The 17,974-nt window shown below is 38.9% G+C and overlaps 1 protein-coding gene across 1 annotated transcript in view; it reads right to left on the reverse strand.

The window, feature by feature from the left end:
- Window positions 1-291: 291 nt before the first annotated feature.
- The window catches only part of CADPS (calcium dependent secretion activator), a 372,013-nt gene continuing 354,330 nt past the window's right edge, over window positions 292-17,974 (reverse strand). Inside the window, exons 30-31 of the mRNA XM_018554448.1 lie at window positions 14,426-14,530; window positions 292-1,094 (exon numbers count right to left, since the gene is read on the reverse strand). Of these exons, the coding sequence (XP_018409950.1) occupies window positions 915-1,094; window positions 14,426-14,530 (285 nt within the window). The 3' untranslated portion in view covers window positions 292-914. The remainder of the gene's footprint in view (window positions 1,095-14,425; window positions 14,531-17,974) is intronic.

Below are 17,974 nucleotides of genomic sequence, written 5' to 3' on the forward strand. Positions count from 1 at the left end.
ACCCTGTTGACATGCAGTTACTGGTCAAAATGCAATGTACATGGCAGATATAAAAACAATTGTGAAACACAAAATAATGTAAATTAAGGTTACAATCTACGGAAATAAGTATTGTATAGTCTTATAAACACAGTTTATAGTCTAAGTCTGTTATTAAAGTTTTTATCTTTTTTTGTGTTTTTTTACATACACTTTTATTAAAACCTAAACAAAATGTAACATTTAAAGTGAAGACATAAACATAAAACTGTTTTATATTTTTTTTTTCAACAGTAGCTTGTTCGTTTTTTTGGATGTCTCATATCTACGACAAGTAGAACAGTTGTAGTTTTTTTTTTTGGAATACTAATCCGCTGATATGTAACCTCTAGTTAACTAACAGGATGTTGAAGTAAAAGAGTATGGTTTAGAATTCAGGATGAGCTAAAACTCAGAAATTGAATGGATTGCCATAGTTAAACCTCGCTGGGTGTAGCCTCTTCTTTGAAAACATAGCGTTTAGAATTTGTTTTGTTTATGTTGAGCGGGTGGCATCCACGCGACAAAAATGACATAACTACACACTCATAGGCACAACAATTTTACCATCAACGTATATACATTACAGGAATGAAGCATTGGATATTTTTGCTGAGAACAGGGACATATTTAGCATGTTTCCTATATAGATCAATTAACAGTATTAAACAATGGCGCTCTATATTGCTCATGAACCTATAGATTTGAAGATAGGAAACTCATGAACCAAATGTAGTGCGTTAAGTTTTTTTAAATTACACAGCTAGAATGACAATCGTATTGGTAGAGTTTTTTATGGGCAGTTGGAGCGGACAGAAAATTCCCTAATGTGGCTAACAGACATGCACTGGGGACCAGGGGTGGCTACATCCCATTGAGCCTCTAATTCCATATATTTAATCGTCCTCTTCATCTTCTTCGTCACTGTCCTTCATCGTAATTCCTTGAAGTCCTCCTCCTTCGCTAACAGAGGCCGTTGCTTCCTCGACTGTTAACCGGTTCCTAATGGTATCGTAGGTCTTGCTATTTAATGTGGAGTCCAGGACACCTTGCAATCGGAAATCACGATATGCTTTCTAAAGAAGATACAAAAATAGATACAACAATAAATTCTGAGATAAAACAAAATAAAGAAATACCTTTATGTGACAAATATGTATTTGCACTATTATATTGCTTGACATGAGGATTATTGGGATGACTTACTGGATTATCTATTTCCTAGCTTGTTTTAAAGCACAATAAGAAGCTAATGATAAAGGCTGAGGCTAAATTAGGTGAAAATTAACTTGATACATTGATAGCACAGGAGATGTTTTAAAATTCTCTCTTCACACCAATTTCACTGTAACTGTAGACTTTTTTTTGCAGCTTTCCACATGGCACCACTATAACCTATTTACGTTCCCGATAGGCATAACTTATTAGTGACTTGTTTAATGAGGTGACAATTTTGAGACATTAACCCTTAAAATGCTGGAATCAAAAACTGCGTAGGCTGAGAATTGCAAAGATCTCAATCCATTAAAGGATGGAAAAAAGTTGTTGCATATGTGTGATTTTGTCAAGACCTTCATTGTAATCACATTTTTAGTACTCTTATTTTGTTGGCTATAGGCAGACCATTGTTTTGGACTGAAAAGATAAAGAGCGTAGTATTTGTTTTATTAGCAAATTATTTAAAACGCGCAACATTTGCTTGTAACTGCAAAACTGTGAAGTACAAATCATCTATATTTTATCTGCATTACCTAACAGGACCACTTCAATAAAAGATAATGAATACACTGGAAGATGGCACATTTATTACATAGATATTTATGGTCGTTGCTACACCATTTAATTAATTAACTTTTAATTAAGTGGTTGTTTCTCTGGCTTAAACCCTTGACTATATGGTCTAAAATGAGTGCTGGAAACATTGTATGACCCAGATTTATAAAGACTGTGTCCACTTCAAGAAGTCTATTAGGTTAGGTGTATTTGTAGTTAAAAAAATGATGTCAGTATGCGATAGTAGGTACCTACTCTAGATGCCCACATTTTGGTTCAGAATTTCTCCTAATCACACCAGGAACTTCAAAACCCTAAATACAATGGTATTTATATAGTAAGGTTGAAAAAAGACAAATGTCCATTGAGTTCAACCAAAAAGCAAAAAAGATAAATTAAAACCTGCATCCTCAGAACTCTAACACTGTAGTTGGTCCAAAGAAAGGCAAACAGTCCTTATAAAACATGATACAATTTGCTCCAGTAGGGATAACATTTCCTTCCTAATGTAATCAGATACTTACTGGCTACATTAGGGAATTGGCCAACTCCAACTGATAACATTTATTAATGCATTCTTGAACATTTGACCACCCATTACTCAGCTCTCTAAAAAAGAAGGTTGATTCCAATGGTCCCCAAAGTGCAGTCTACATTTCATAGACTGAAAGGACTATTTACTGCAGCATCTATGCTGAAGCACCCAGAACATGCTTTGATATATCCTGTAGGTTCCCTAGCCACATTAGCCAGTTCCCTAGCCACATTAGGGAACTGGCTAAAAAATGTACAACTAGGAACTTTGGTTGAGAACCCACCTCACAGCTGGTCAATGTAGCTGTCCATGCAAATGATGGACCAATAATAAGGCAGAAGGAGAAGGGTGGGGAAACATCCAGGCTTTAGACTACAGGAGCAGGGTGAAATTTGCATACCAGAATGGTCCAGCTGTCAGGAAAATCATGCAAAGCTCTATAGGCAGAATCAAGCTTGAGCACCTGCACATGCATGTGTACATGGTTCTGCACACAGAATTGTACATGTTTATGTGCACCTCTCATGGTGTGTGCACAGGTTTGAATGGACACTCAATGCTCACAGTGGAGTGGAACAGGTGTTGTAAGCTGAGCCCTACCAGGCCTGCAATCCTGCACTCTGTTACCAACCCAGCTTGCTCCTTGACCCGCCTGTTACTTCTGCTTCTCTGATCAACTGTTCCTGTACTGAACCTGGTGAGTTTTTGGATTTTGATTCATGCTGAACCATTTGGTAATTTGTTGTCTGCAAGTTACTGACTTGACCTGTTCCTGACTCTCCTGACTGTCTTTGCACGCTGATTTGGCACTGCACCTCCCATCTGTTACTGACTTTGGCTTGTGTGTTCACCTCATCTCACCAGTGAACTACATCTCCATGTCACTACTAATCCTTTAAATCCTATGCTCTAAACGTTTTTGTGACTCCAACATCACCAACTGAGACTCACACCACTTTATTGTCCCTACACTCCATGTCTCCCTACCCATGGTTGTTTAGACTGTAGCAGTAATGGAAGCTGCCCTTGTCATTTTGGGTTCCCTCTCCAGGTACATGACAGCACCTTTCAGTCAAATGGAGCCTGATGTGAGTGGCTAGCAAATCGTTGCATTGACACAAGCAGTGAAAGCACTTAAAGATGGATATTTACAACTCAAAGGTGAAATTCAAACCTTAGCCCAAACCATACCTATTCCCTGGCCTGAGCTCATTTTGAAACACGCGCTAAGGTACCCATCATGGTTGTAGCACCACCTGAACCATGCATGCATACTCCAGAAAAATTCAAAGGAGATTGAAGTAAGTTTAAAGCTTTCAAGAATTCATGTCAGCTCTACTTCATGTTGAAGCTCTGGACCTTCTTAGTGGAATCCATGAAAGTAGGCTTTGTGTCTCCTTGCTGTTGCGAGAGCCACAACCTTGGCCCACCATCACTGAGCAGAATGGCCTCCTCCTAAACACTGTTTCCTCTTTATTTGAATCAACCTTTGCTTCTACTGCACTGGAATGGAACACAGATCTGTTCTTCTGGTTATTCAGTCTTAGCCTGGTCTACTCATAATGTCCTTCCAGTCTTTCTGCAGTTTTTGGAAAGGACAATCCAAATCCAGGCTTTATTGACTCCAGTGCATGCAGCCGCTTTATGGACCATGACATTGCACAACAACATATATTTGCAAACCAAATTTCCAAGTCTTTCCATTAATTTGGCTGATGAGTCAAGCATCAAATCAGGGACTTTCACCTAGAAGACCAGTCCTCTAACCATTATAATTAATCTGGATACAGAGAATTACTTCTCATAGACATCATTATATGTCTCTTGTTAATGATATCTCAGGGTATGCCCTGGCTACAAACACACAATCCTCAGACTGACTGGATTAAGAGGGTTACGATCCAGTCTGCCTACTGCTTACAGAACTGACTTCCCTACCCTGCAAAGTCACCTGCACATCTCTGTTTTCAAAGCCCAGCAGTTGACCTACACAGACTCATTCCACAGCCTTATCATGATTTTCTATGTGTGTTTGACAAGCAGAAAGCAAATGTCCTTCCGACCCACATAAATCACAACTGTCTCACTTAACTGTTGCCAGGTGCAGAAATTCTATTTGGGGGATTTTTCCCTCTGTCAGAATTAAGAACCAATGCTAGAAGCCTGTAAGGAATGCATTGACGAGAGCCTCAAGAAAGGAATTTATCAATCTCTACACCTCTCTGGCTGGAGCCAGAATATTTTTAGCGGAAAAAAAAGCCATCACTCCCTGTGTCCAAGTGTAGATTTCACAGATTTCCACTGAATTACCATTAAGAATCATTGACCTTTTCATTTAGTCCCAGAACTATTCTAGAGACTTCACTCCACTATCATTATACTTACCCATGCCACTATCTTTACAAAACCGCATCTTCATGGAGTATACAATTTTGTTAGGATCCAGGAGGTTGATGGATGAAAAACAGCCTTTCGAACAAGCTTTGACCACTATATGCATCGAATTGTGCCCTTTGGTCTGTGCAATGCACCTACCACACCTCAGAATTTTGTCAATATTTTCCAGGACTTTTTGGCATCATCCTGGGACACATTATCACAGGGTACTAATATGCAAGAAAACGATGGACTGTTCTATCATGACGGAAAGGTATTTGAACTGCATAACGTTTGTTGTTGTAAGACTATGGAGTTAGCTCAGCCACTTTTCTGGTGGCCTAACTTAAGGGCTGATTGTAAAAACTATGCTAGTACATGTGTCAATTGCATCAGAAATAGGGGCACCAAAACTAAGGCCTGGGGCTGATTGTAGTCTCTTCCTAATCCTAAACCGGATTTTAATGGACTTTGTTGTTGAGATGCTCCCAACTGAAAATTGCACCTTCATTTTCGGTTGTGGTAAACCATCCTTCTAAAATGGCATATTTATACCAATGATGGGAATTCACCCAACAATGAAACACAGAAGTGTATTTGTAACCAAAATGGTTAAATTTCATGGAATTACAGGCCGCATTATCTCCAATCGTGTGTTACAGCGCACATCATGGTTTTGAAGAAAAAAATCCTGTTTTTGTTTAACTTTTCTTGCACATAATTGAATATTCTTTGCAAAATTAATTTTTTACTTGGCTTCATCTCATTCACTAAGTTAATTGAAAGATCCCTTTCCAAAGTGAACATATTCAGCTCCTTGAGTAAATTAACCCCAATGACTAAGTGGAGTTGTCCTTTTAAAGAGAATTGCCACAAAGCAATATACCTCTCAGGAACCTCTGACAAAGGCAGCTCTTAACCCATCCTAAAAAAAGTGAGAGTTAGCAAGCACTAAAACCTCAGGACTGAAGAACAGCCAATTGGAGATGGTTGCATCATCTGTTCAGTTTTATTCCTTATTCTGTTTAGAAGCTTTAAGAAACAATACCAAAACAAAGGCTTTGTGTTTTACCTGAAAGCTTGTGAGTAAAACTGAACTGAGGACACAACTGTCCCCAAAAGGCTTCTCTTTACTTCTAATGTTTAGGTGCTTGTTTATTCCTTTAGTCTGCATGTAGACATTGTAACACCCCTCAACTGAAAATACAGCTTATCACTGAGGTTTTCCCATTATTACCCTCTATCTATTTTTCTTTCCACAATTTAAAAGTTCAGCATTTTCTTCTAATTTTTTTGCTCTCTGAATCCCAGGTGGCATTCCATTTAGTTTTATTTCAAAAGAACCACTTTATCTTAAGCAGCCCAGAAGAATGTAAATCCAAGACGTTTAGAAAAGAAGAAGCACCACACCAATGGTTGAGAGTCAGGATATTTTGACCTCATCATAGTTTTGTCCAAAAGAAACAAGCCAACATGTTTTACGGGTTCAAGGTTCATCAGGGCTCATATGCTGGTGAAAACTGAACTGAAGTGATGCTGAATTTAAAATAAAAAGGTTCAGAGATAGAATATACTAGAAGTACTTTTAAGAAAGCAGGCTTCAGCAGCTAATTCAAGCTTCAAACTTCAACCACATTGGATTGTTTCTTTTGGATATGCTCTTATGAAATTAAAATATGTTGACTCTCAACCATTGATATGGCGCTTCTACTCTTCCAAACCCCTTGGATTTTGTCCAGACCACCACCCATAGGCCTTTTTGTGCATGTGTGCAGCCTAACCAAAGTCACTGCATCGACTTCATATATTCCACACTGCGAGAGTAAACCCACCACCAACACGTTTCTACTCAAAAGCCGGAAAGTGCCTACTTTCATCAAAGGCCTCTTAGACATGTAATTTGCGTAGGGACAAGATTTTTGTCAGAAAAGTATAAAACATTTGTGCACAGTCACGTACTTGATTTGTTTGTATGAACAAAGCTTTTATCAGCTATGACCGGGCTCAGTCCTTAAAGGAGAACTATGAGATGAGTGAAAATCATTCATCCTCATAGTTTGAGCCGACGTGTGACAATTAAACTGTCACACGTCGGCTCAATAGATCGGGAAGTGTGCGAACACATAACGTCGCTCGCTCACTTCTCGATCATCTCCCTGCAGAGAGCAGTGACTGTCAGTCACCGCACCCCATTGGGATTCCCCCCCTTCCCGCTACGATCCTCCAGCGCTGACTGGAGTAACGGACGGGGGAGGGGGCGGGTGCAGCTGGCTCTGCCTCTAGATAGGAAGAGCCCGCTATCACTCATGTATCAGTTATGTCGGGATCGGTCTTGGCTGTGGCAGTCTTAGTATACCGTGAGTTGTAGCTCACAATATACTGAGCTTTGGGTCACGGGAGGACGCTAGTATATGTCCCCCTGTGACCCTTAAGAGAACTATGGGGAAAAATAGTTATCTTTTAAGGGTTACAAACAGGTCAAAATTTTGGGCCAGGCTCAGTCAATTGGCTTAATGAACAAAACTATTTAAATCATTGATGTCTGTTAATTAAAAAGATTTTAAAACTGTATAAGGATCGGCCCTCAAGGACAGAAGCTAGACAGGACTGACAGATGACAATATTTAAATAACAACCGTCTACAGTAAAAAACCCAATAAGAACTCTCCTACAAACTATAATTAGTCTGCACCCAACACATAATTAGTCTCTATCTTAAACAATTAAATTCAGATATAGTAACCTAAATTTATCATGTATCTTAAAATAAAAAGCAAACTCCAGAAATTCGACATTTCTTATATAGAAATACGGTGTAGTTTCCAAATCCTTATGCATAAATGTCATACTGGATAGGACTGACTTTAAAGCAGTCGATCCTTCACAGAAAAAAAGTAACTGCCGGACAGAAAAGAGTTAAATTGCTTATCTTAAAATGGCAACAATGTCAGTTGTTAAATGGAGCTTGTGTATATGTGACACTTGTCACTACCTATTTAGGTGTTAGTTGTTGTCAGCATATCACCCCCATACACATGCATCTTTAGACACCTATGGAAGCTGCAAGACACATTGTTGATGTTTTGTTGAATAAGCAAAAGTAAGTCGCTTGACATCTGGATATGTAACTAGACCAAGGTGTGCTTCCCTATTCAAGTGTGTAAAAAATTTAAATATAAGGAAGCAAACAGCGCTCTCGGAAAGGGGCTCAGGCTGAACAGTATGTTGCCCTGAAAAACAGTAGGAGGACCTGTGCTGGCTTCAAATAAAAGACTCACAACAGGGTGCAAAACTTGTAAGGTATATTATTACAACATTGGTGCTGGCAAAATGCACAAAAAAATGTATTAAAAAAATGTGTAGATAAAAAGCACATACTTACATTTGGATGGGGGAGGACCGGGGGAGAGGCGGCCTTACAGGAGGATCGAGTGGTCCAGGATCGGAGGCTGAAGGAGTCTCAGGAGATGCCGGCCGCGGTTGTAGAGTGGAGAACTAATGACCGGGGGGAGAGGCGAGGCAGTACAGAGACTGTGTCCGTGTCACTCCTGTGTGGACCGGATGTATAGGCAGAATGCTGGGTTTAACTCAATAGTGCTTTGGCTGTACAAACACCTGTCTTTGCAGCTGACAAGACAGTGTTTAGAACAGAGTGCGGTCCTGTCCCTAGAAGTCTGGTGGTAGCTGCGTGTATAGCGTCTAACAGTGTATGGGGGAGAACTAGTAAAAAGGCTGTAGAGGACACTTTTTATCACGTCACCTATTCAGACCTTCTCTCCATGTGTAAAAGCGCCCATCACCACCATAACCTCAGCCCTTCCGAATCCAGAGCACTCAAGGAACTCACAACAAATCACAACTTGATTATAAAACAAGCAGACAAAGGCGGAGGCATTGTAGTCCAGTCTCGTCTTGACTACCTAACTGAAGCCCAGAGGTTTCTAGGGGACCAGACCACATACATCACATTACCATCAGACCCCCTTGACACATACAAAACTGAGCTTTTCCATCTTCTGGAAACAGCCTCCAAGGAGTCCATCCTGACAAAAAAAGAAAGATCCTTCCTGTATCCCCAACATCCCCATACCCCCTACTTTTACCACCTACCGAAAATTCACAAAAACACTAGCCCTCCCCCCCGGGCGCCCTATTATTGCAAGCACAAACAGTCTCACCAGTGGTCTATCTGTCTATATAGATCATTTCCTGCAACCATTGGTAACAAATTTACCCTCTTATATCAAAGACTCAGGCCATTTAATACAGATCCTCTCTAATTACAAATGGAATCCCTCCTACTCCTGGTTATCCCTTGACGTCTCCTCATTGTACACGTCCATTCCGCACGAGGTTGACCTCAACACACTACAGCACTGTTTATCATCATGTTCCACCCTACATCACAAACAGGCACAGTTCATTGTGGACTGTACCACTTTCACATTAGAACACAACTATTTTTCCTTCCTAGACAATTTGTACCTGCAAATCAAGGGCACAGCCATGGGAGCCAACTACGCACCCAGTTATGCCAACCTCACCATGGGAAGATCAGTCCATATGGACTAACAACCCTTTTGCCTCCCATCTGGTCTTCTATGGTCGCTACATAGATGACATTGTCATCATCTGGGATGGCCCTAACGAGTCTATACCACTTTTTGTTGCCCACTGTAACTCCAATAAATTAGGTCTGTCCTTCACACATGTGTGTAGCCCGGACAGGCTAGTTTTTTTAGACCTTAAACTCTCCTTTGACGGCTGCAGCATCACTACAAACAACCATGTCAAACCCACCAGTGGTAATTCATATGTACACTTTCAGAGTTGCCATCACCCCAGATGGCTCAAAAATATCCCCAACAGCCAGTTCTGCAGACTGAAATGCAACTGTACTAAGACCACTGACTTCACCACACAGAGCCAACTTCTTGCTAAGAAATTAAAAGAAAAAGCATACCCGGACAAACTCATTCGCGACGCCTATTCCACTTACCTAAAGTAGTATCTCTCTGACAAGAAATGGCCTTAGCCCAAAACCAATGTTAGGTTCATCACCACGTATAACAACAGTCACAACTCTATACAGCGCATCATTCGGAAAAATTGGCACATCCTAAAAGAAGACCCCAAATTGGGTCGATTCATCCCAGCCAAACCATCAGTTACTTTTAGGAAGGCCCGTAACCTCAAAAACAGAATAGCCCCAGTAAGATCCATAAGGACGTACCCAACAATACACCCAACCAAAAATTTTATAACAGAGTGGGCACGTATCAATGCAGAAAACCCTGCTGCCTCACATGCCAGTTTATTACCCATGGACAAACTGAATTTACTGACCACCTTAACAACATCTGCCCCATCAGACAATTTATTACGTGCTCACACGACCACGTAGTCTATGGCCTCAAATGTCCATGCAACATGTTATACATTGGCCGCACCATCCGCCCCTTAAGACAGAGGATAGGGGAGCACAGACGATTCATTGCCGACAAGGCCTGTGACCACAGTGTCCCGAGACACTTTGCCAAAAAACATGGTAAACGAATCCAAGATCTACACATTTTTGCCATCGAACAAATCCCGGACCATTACTCCCCCTCAGAACGCTTCCAGAGGCTCTGCAGACAAGAAACCTTCTGGATCTATCGCCTAAACACCCTTGAGACTCCTTCAGCCTCCGATCCTGGACCACTCGATCCTCCTGTACAAGTTTTGCGCCCTGTTGTGAGTCTCCTATTCAAGTGTGTAACTGTTTAACTTTTTCATTACATTGCACTACAAAGGTGACCTGAGTTAACACATGGAGGGGCACTCTAAGTATTCTAATGATTTAGATTTAAATATGCATTACCTTATTTCTGGTAAAACAAAATGTTGTTATTGCAGTGATGTATCAATGCCTTCTTTCTTTTTTGGCCTCTTCGCTATAACCAAAGGGTTATCCTGCCTGGGGAAGAGGGAGTGGGGGGTAGGGGAGTACACAGTAAAAGAAGGACCTCTAGGCTTGATAATAAACTCTGCTTCATGCACCCATTGTGGCCAGAAATTGGGCCATCAGATGCCAATTGGTCACTTGAACTCTAGAGAAGCTAAAGGAATTCAAAGTACAACTGAATGTTCACTAACATTTATACACACATACATAAATACTGCTATGTCTATTCTTTGAAGGGAGTGGCATTTGGAAAAACCTAGTGGTATGAATAAGTTGCAGTATAGCGCAGCATTAAGAGTAGTGTGTTGTGGAGTATGTAAAGTACTGCATGCGTTCAGAATGGAGTAGTCCAGAGTATGTCACATCCAGCTATGTTTGCAGAGTTGGAGCATTTTGGAGTATGTCACAGCACTGCATATGGAGAAGGCAATGTTGCACAGCACAATCTGTATAGTGGTGTGGTACTGAATATGTCTGTTACAGCACAGAATATGAAGTTGGGCAATCTAGAGTAGGTCACCTACAAGAACAGTGTACTGAGTGGAAGAACTGAAGGTATTTCATGTACAGCACAGTACCCCAAGTACATATAGCAAAGCAGTATCATAGGAAATATGGAGCTCTTTTCCTCCAGCACACAATACAGGAAACTCTGTCACGTGAGTTAGTGTAAAGAGATACTGTTCACTATCTGTTTCACTTTTTTTCTAATTATAGCCATGGCATGTACTTGTCCCAGCAGTCTCAGAAAAAATGGAAATATGATGGGTTATATTTACTGAAGAGAATGCCTATTTCCTGCACTACTGCCAGCAGTCCTCTGGTTCTGAGAACATCCTGTGCTGTGAATAATTTACCAACAGGAGACCGGTTGCTCATTCAGCTCAACACAGAGCAAGTCTCCCTCCACATAGAATATTTTAGTGTAGCCTTGAACAGGTTGTGTAAAGCAAACATGGTTGAAAATGCAGCCCAGGAAATGCTGCTGGAACTAGGATTTATCTTTAGAAAGGTAACCCGTTATACTGAAATATTTGCATGTTGCAAAGACAAATAAAAACACAAGGCTTACTGAAAGGGCAGTTATACTGTAAGGGGTGATATTTTGGCAGAGCAAGCCTATCGGAATCACTGTATATTACCTTTCAAAAATAATCACGTGACACAATGCCAGCTATCACTAGAACCATCTGCTGTGGGAGCAGGAGCAGGAAAGATATGTATTTCAGGATTTTTATTACTCTTTCCTCATTTCCCACCCACTAAGATTTTTTTTTAGTTTTGAACACTGTGGAGAAGGTTTAGTATTGGTCTATGTCCCTTTTGGGGCATAAACAGGAAGTGATAGGAGTGTACCCGACTGGCAAGCAGACAGCAATTAAAACACAATGTGCTGTATTAAGGCAGGCTTTACATGGAAAGTATAACTATCGAATCAAAGCATGATTTGGGCAGAAAGGTGACCATGGGTTTTTGTGACCAATTCCTCTCTAATAGTGATAAATCATCATATGGAAGAGACAGTCACCAACCTGGTAAGCCCTGTGGGCAGCAAAAGGTTAAAGCAGTGAGGAAATTGTCTTTTGAGAGCCAATGTGGATGGAAAATGTGGGTTTTATATAAAAAAATGAGAAGCCAGGTCTCACTGCTACTGCCATGAAGGCTAGGACTTAGGCATCAGTAATAGAAGTTGGCATAAGCTCCTTGAAGGGTAGGTCAGCTAGTCAAGTGATTCCTTAGTTCTTTAAGCTTGCTTTTTTCCCCCAGAAAAGCCAAGGAAATTAGAAAGATTTAAAGCATCTTTAAAGCATCTAATTGTGTACTTACCTCAATGTGTTCCATAGATCCAGTTCAAGTATCTGTCAAGGTAATTTTAGTTTTCTGCCAATAATGGGCTGCCCTGACTTTGAAAACTGGTACACCTGTGCTCAGATACTGGATAGCTATGATGGAAAATTCTGTTGGATATTGGACATGCCTTTACTTCTTATAAGATTCTTTCTATTGTATCTTGTCCAATATAGGTCTTTAGCGGTCACTATATATGTTCCTATCTGTGCATTGCAAAATCCACTGCACCTGAGATAGGGAAGTGAACATTTGCCTGCTCTGCCTATATATGACCAGCTTTAAACATAGCAAAGTGTAAAATCAGATTACTTTATTGTCTAATTACTTGGGTGGTTTTATTGAACAAAGTCTGTTTAAAATGAGATTGGTATTCACCTTATTAACATATTTTAAACCTTGTTCATATTGGGCAAATGTAAAATATTTTAATATCCATAGTCACATTTACCAGACTCGCAGTATACTGGCCCTATTACTTTAAACAAAAATATTGTACAATATTGACTCAAATATTGTAGCTTAGTGAACCTGAATTTGCATCTTATAATGTCAGGAAAAATGTGGTTGGGTTTGCATTGCATTCCTGATGACTGCACGGGTTCACAAAGTTACCATAAAACATATCTGATTTGTAAAAATTTATCTTACAAGCATAACATGTGCATCAAGCAATTTTTAAGGATCTGTAATTATAGTGCACAGCAAATGAGGATTCACTATTGTCTTTAACAATACCCATTACCTTACTTGAATATTAACATACATTGATCTTTTCTTTACATTGCAGAAAACTGTGAATTGTTTTGCCATTTTTTTAAATAAATAGTAGTAAAAACAATTGTAAAATATTAAATTGAGTATAATACTTCAAAGGTGACTTTTGCTACAAATATGCAGCTCAAGATATCACAATCTATTTTGTATAATCCACTACAAATTTTTATCTATAAGGCCAAATATAAGGCCTTATATTTTATGTAAGAAAATAATATAATACAATCTAAATGTAAACAATTAAAAAAAATTTAAAGATAAATAGAATCACCTTAAACAGTCTGGTTTAGAAAATTAAACATAATATTAAAGCTACAAATGTTTTTTTGGTCTTAAGATATAAATATTGTGTGCATGTGAAGTTCTGAAAATAGGTCTGAGAGAGGAAAAAACAACAATGAATGATATTAAATTAATCTAAGCTCTCCTCTATCTTATTTCATGGTAAACCACTGTGATTTCACACTGAAATAATTATCATTAGTCCAAGACACACATACACGAATAAAACTATACTTTCCGGGTATGTGATCTCACCTTAGTGATCTCTTATTGTTCAGTATAAACACCCATTGTAAGAGAAACTACTTCAGTTAATTATGAGAACAATATCAATTTGCATTTTGTTTAATGATCCCAGAATACATTAAAACATGCTGCAAAGATATATTTGCATCACTCAAAGATACAGAAGCATTTTAGATTGTGATTAAAAACTGTATTACTATTTAAAACATACTGCAATAAAATGCAAGGCTTAAAAACTATCCAAAGGGGTTCAAATATTTTAATGCAGATATTATGATATTTTTTGTCTGAAATTTGTCTGAAATGTATTTTTTTATTATAATGTTAAATAAATGTACATAAAATGGTTTCAGATTTACATAATATAAACCTTCCATTTTACCATGACAATTGTTTATCCTTGTTAACACCCATGTCACTAACCATCATTTTTATATTAGCAATTTAACAGTCTCCAAATAATAAACATTTGGTAATTATTAGGATAGCTATTAATATGGAAGCAGGCTACTTTAAAAATACATCTAGTATTTTACTAAATCTATAATATTTAAAACGTAAAAAATACAATATATAACATAAGCACATTTATAAAAATCAGAGGTATCAAGCTATATATTTACCTTGACAAGCCTAATGAGGGTTTTCAGCTGATAAATATGAAGCTGTAGATCCATACGGTCAGTCAACCAGGTACAAACAACATTCATTGAACTGGTGTACCATTGCTGAAAAACAGATAAAAATTCTCCAGACATACAGTAAGAATAGTAACAAGAGCTTGATATTAAAAGCCAAAAAGATGACCGCACATACATAATTAAGTCAACTTACCTTATTTAGAAATTAATAAAACTAAAACATATTGTCTACGGTAAGGCGACCAGTCTTTAGTACAACATAAAAATATATATGTTGAGGATTATAGGCTACATGTTTTCTTATTTTGGTGTGCATGGTAAAACCTGTGATAGAATACGTGTGGTTTGCATATCTGATGTGTTATCAATTTGCTTTAAATTACAAGAATATTAACAGAACACATACACATACAAATGAGCTTTGATCAAGCTGTCGAAATATTTTTTTCCCTCTAAGAGGGTTAATTTTGCTTCTTGCCTGTGAAAAATGCTTGAAGCTGTGTCATTGCAGACTGCCACCCCTGCAGAGCAAGATGTCTCCAGAGCAATACACTTCTAAAATACTGCTTACAGATTCATATTTTCTTTCCACTTAGCAACATTCACAACAGCCGTATAATTCATCATTATGCATACGTTCATATCTATTACACATTGATAATATGCCTCCATTATTTTGGCTGAGATAAAAACCCTACCCTTGCTGATAAATACACTGAAGAAAAATCCCAAGTGAATACACAAACAATGATTTCGTCTGCATTGTGAAAAATATTTAGCTAAATGTTGTAGATTTAATACACAGCTACATGACAAACTAGATTTACAGCTTATGAGTTAAATTTTTTTTGTAACATAACTAACAAGTTACAGCTTTATTCCTTAACATACCCATGAGTTATTAGTTTGCCTGATGAAGGCATTCTTGGACAGATTGGATGGCGATCCCATGTTTATGCATAGAAACCAGCCTGCCGAGTGGTCAATGTCAATGTGAAATGGCTAATGGACAGGCTAGAAAGCCGTGGACAGCTGCCCAGGACCAGCAATGTCCTCTATGCCTTACCTACCTTCCTCAATTCCACTGTTGCTAGCGGTCAAAAACTTAGTGGAAATACATTTGTCCATAAAGAAAAATAAATGATTGAAAACAATTCCCCCCCTACCCCGTATTTGAGTATCAGCCAATAACAGTGTTTTGGCTAAACATCATGGATATATGACATATATTACTGTTTTAGTGATGTGTCTGTGATTTGAGCTGTGTGGGGTAGTTGTAACATAAAAGAATGCATTTTCAGTTGATACCCCTACCCCATTCACATTGACGTGATTGTCATGGAAAGCTAAGTACACAAGTTAATGGATTATTTTGCATCAGGCTGAAGATTGTCTAACCTGAGAGTGGAGAGATCATTCTTCTGAGCCTTTGAGAGCCTATGGGCATATTTAAGCTAGACATGACCAATGAATGTTCTTTTAAATAGAGATCCTTAGATGATACGTGTTTCATGAGATATAACTACAGTTCTTGAGGGGGGTTCTCTGACTTTCTGGTTGAAATTGCCAGGGCTTTTAAAGTGTCTCCTTAAGTGCCAAGTGACTAATTAGACAAATAGAGATGTAAACTCGGACACTAAAATGTCATATAATTTTTTAAATGCTAATGTAATTTCAAAAGTCTTTTCAATGTCTTCAAATCTGATGTTTTCATCAAAATAATGGCTGGAATTCCAGCCATGAAAGTCCATGTTCAGGCACTTCCTGTTATGCGGTGACAATGCCTTCTCCCTCTCTCCCAGCTGCCCGTGTGTGTTGTCACCCTGTGGCATAAATTTCCCAGGAAGACTATAAGCATACTATACTGATGGTCACTGATAGAAAAAAACCACTAGCGCCAACTTTACACCATCCTTGCGGGAATAGAGGAACGACTCCAAATAAATGAGCCAGCTCCTTACAGTCAGGGAAACTGGGTATCTCGTAGAAGAGAAGCACAAGGAGCGCCATCCTTATACTGATGGTCACTGGACAGGCATGTTCACCACCAGGATGCCCACCCTGTTCAATGACATTCAGCTGTTGGAGCAAGTGAATGTTGACAGGACGTGGCTGCAAATAAGTTCCCAGTGATCAGCAGTAATGACATGCAACAAAGGGTAAAAAAAGGGAAAAAACCCCCACACTTCTACAGTTTGGGATGCCTAGTGCATTAGCAAGCAAAATATTATCCATTTAGGGTGTACAGCTACTTTAAGATGCAAAGTATTCTGTACCTTATGGAAAAGGTCATGTTTAAGGTTCTGAAAATGATTTTTCAATAAATATGTATGATCATCACAGGCAAATGCATGTCTATCATCTAAGCTGACATCCTCATTGGGAAGACAATAGAGATTGGTCAGGAAAATCAGTTCCGAAACAGCAGATTTTGGATTCATCAGCCAAGCGCTGACTGCAGGAGATTCTAAGTCCTCAGAAAGAAAACAGCTTCATAATGAAGTTATTTTTGATTGTATACAATGTACTAGTAACAGTGAGGCTTTGTCACTGTTGCAAGAGTCATGAATCTCTACAGTGGAGGCAGGACCCATGGAGATAAAATCTCACTGTTTCAGCTCATGATCGTCCACCAATAACTAGAATATTGGTTTTGGCAGAGCTAACACTCTACGTTTAGCATGTTTGAGAGAAGCAGAATAAATAGTCTGTAAGGTTTCTTTGAGATCAGTTCACTTAAGTCGATGACAGGATCTTTCTATCAAACTGAAGTGTCCTCCTTCAGGGCTGAGTTAGTAAGGTGTAAGGGAGGGAATGAGGCATTACCACATTAAGTTTTTCTTAAGTAGTAACTATGAAAAGGGTCATAATATAATCTGACATTTCTTGTAGAGTAGAGAAGTATGTAGCCATTAGCCAAAGTTCATCTTCTGTCAATGCTTCCAGACTGGAGCAGGTGTTTAACTACAAGCATAAATCCTCCATTTAGATCTTTGGTAATTGCCTCTGGCGTCCATTAACAAATTATGTTGATCGCAGTAAGACTGTGATGATATACATTTTATTCTGTCTTAGCATTCCTATTATGCACTTCTCCCCACCTCTCACTTTGGCCACATCATAACATGGTGTGAAACTTCTTCAATTCTGACATTTGAAATAGATATAAAACTGCGTGCATGTTATAAAGACACTACTTGAAGTCGGTGTCTTGATCTCAGCTCAACATACAAATTTATGTCTATTCTATTTCACATTTAAGAAAAAGCCAAACCAGGGTCCAATGTATGTAAAGCCGCACTCAACAGCCAGGACTTCAAGGTTATTACCGGTCATGGCCGTGGCATGCCTCTGTTGCCCGTCGACCGGCTTTTTGGATGCGACTGATGAGTTTGGGCATATGAATGTGAACGGTGTCCTTTTCACAAACCTAACCAAACCAGGGTATTCAAAGTGACAAGGCTAAATTGAATTCAGGCCTACAGTTCTTAAAACTTTTGTAGAATTGCCAACAACAATCACAAAAACAAA

The sequence above is a fragment of the Nanorana parkeri genome, unplaced genomic scaffold (genome assembly GCF_000935625.1).
Source record: "Nanorana parkeri isolate BGI_ZX_2015 unplaced genomic scaffold, ASM93562v1 scaffold9, whole genome shotgun sequence".
Lineage (NCBI taxonomy): Eukaryota > Metazoa > Chordata > Amphibia > Anura > Dicroglossidae > Nanorana > Nanorana parkeri.